General features: G+C 57.7%; 1 protein-coding gene across 1 annotated transcript in view; it reads left to right on the forward strand.

Moving 5' to 3' along the window:
• Positions 1-1,379, forward strand: part of TEPP (testis, prostate and placenta expressed) — a 20,796-nt gene extending 19,417 nt beyond the window's left edge. Inside the window, exon 7 of the mRNA XM_015558860.1 lies at positions 871-1,379. Within this exon, the coding sequence (XP_015414346.1) occupies positions 871-901 (31 nt within the window). The 3' untranslated portion in view covers positions 902-1,379. The remainder of the gene's footprint in view (positions 1-870) is intronic.
• Positions 1,380-1,432: the final 53 nt, after the last annotated feature.

Genomic DNA, 1,432 nt, shown 5'->3' on the forward strand with positions numbered 1-1,432 from the left:
CCAGGAGGGGGGTGGGGTGAGGTAGGCAGGCAGCTTGTCCCACCCAATGTGCCCCCGGCCATGCAGGGTTGGGAGGGTTACCCGAGAGGAGAACAGGGGCCAGACGAGCAGACAGATATAAGAAACATGATGGAGAGGGTCAGGGCAGAGCCCTCCGGTGCAGAGCTGGGAGGAGCTGGCGGTAGTGTTCTCAGCCCGAGTGTGTATGTCGCGCGTCTGCCTCATTTGACCGGCTCCCACCTCTCCAGCCCCGTTCTCTTCATCAGTCCGCAGTCTCCTGGGCGAGACCCAAGCCACCAGCACAGCCACGCGCTCCACGCCTTCGCGTGTGCTGATCTTTCTGTGCCTGGAAACTCCTCTTCAGTCTTTACAGCCCAACCCAAGGATATCCCACCCTTGAAGTCGTCCCCCCCCCCCTCTCTCCTCCAGCCCAAACCCCCTCCCTAGGGGTGGGGTCCCTATCTGGCGGTGCACAGGCTGCTGTGTCCTAACGATTGATGGGAAGCTGGCTTCTCTCGCCCACCCTGCGCACAGCCAGGGAGTACGTGCGATTCTGTTACGAACATATAACGCCTCCCAGCGCAGTTCACTAAATGGTTGAACATGAGAAATGCGGTGCATGGTTGGGGATCAGAGGGAGAGAAAGGTGAGGCAAACCGGAAGGGAGGGGGCTTGGAAGTCAAGCAGAGCAACTGAAAATATAACAAGGGAAATAGGGAGCCATTGAAGGTTCTTGAGCCAAAGAAAGGCAGGCGGAAGCTGTGTTTTCAGAGCTTTGAGGGCAGGAAGGTGGGTGGGGGGGGGTAGACATCCTGATTTTCCCCCAGGATGCCCCAGAGGCACCCACCTCACCCCAGTTTCTCTCCACAGTCGTGTCAACTACCTGACCCCCTGGCACTAATCCGTGAAAAGCAGGCCGATGCCCAGGCTGCTGGACCATGCCACCTCAGTTTCCCAGCTGGACAGAGGGGGTACGGTGGCAGCCCCCAACTCCCCAAGCGTTCATCCTCACTGGAAATAAACCTAATGATCCCACAGGGAGGCACCAGGCTCATATCCTGTGTGTGTGTGAGTGTGTGTGTGTGTGTGTGTGTGTGTGTGTGTGTGGCAGGGGCTGGGAGTGGCCAGGACCTGCAGATGACAATATCTTACCCTTTCCTGCCCCTACCGACTCCTGCAGGACTAGTGGGGCAGGAGGAAAAGTCTGGCGACCCCGGGAAAGAATCAGGATCTAAGCCCCGAGGCCCAGCTGGGTGTGAGATGCAGAAACAGGTTGAGAATTGGGGTTTCCTTGTGTCCTGTCCCCTACTTATAGCCCCACAAGCAAGTCCCCTCCACCTTGGACTGTGAACTTGAGCCCTAAAGAGAAAAGAAGAGGTTCAAAGGGGATTTTTAGACACCATACCAGTGTGCCGGGAGTCGGGAGAGGGGT

The sequence above is a fragment of the Myotis davidii genome, unplaced genomic scaffold (assembly GCF_000327345.1).
Source record: "Myotis davidii unplaced genomic scaffold, ASM32734v1 scaffold590, whole genome shotgun sequence".
Lineage (NCBI taxonomy): Eukaryota > Metazoa > Chordata > Mammalia > Chiroptera > Vespertilionidae > Myotis > Myotis davidii.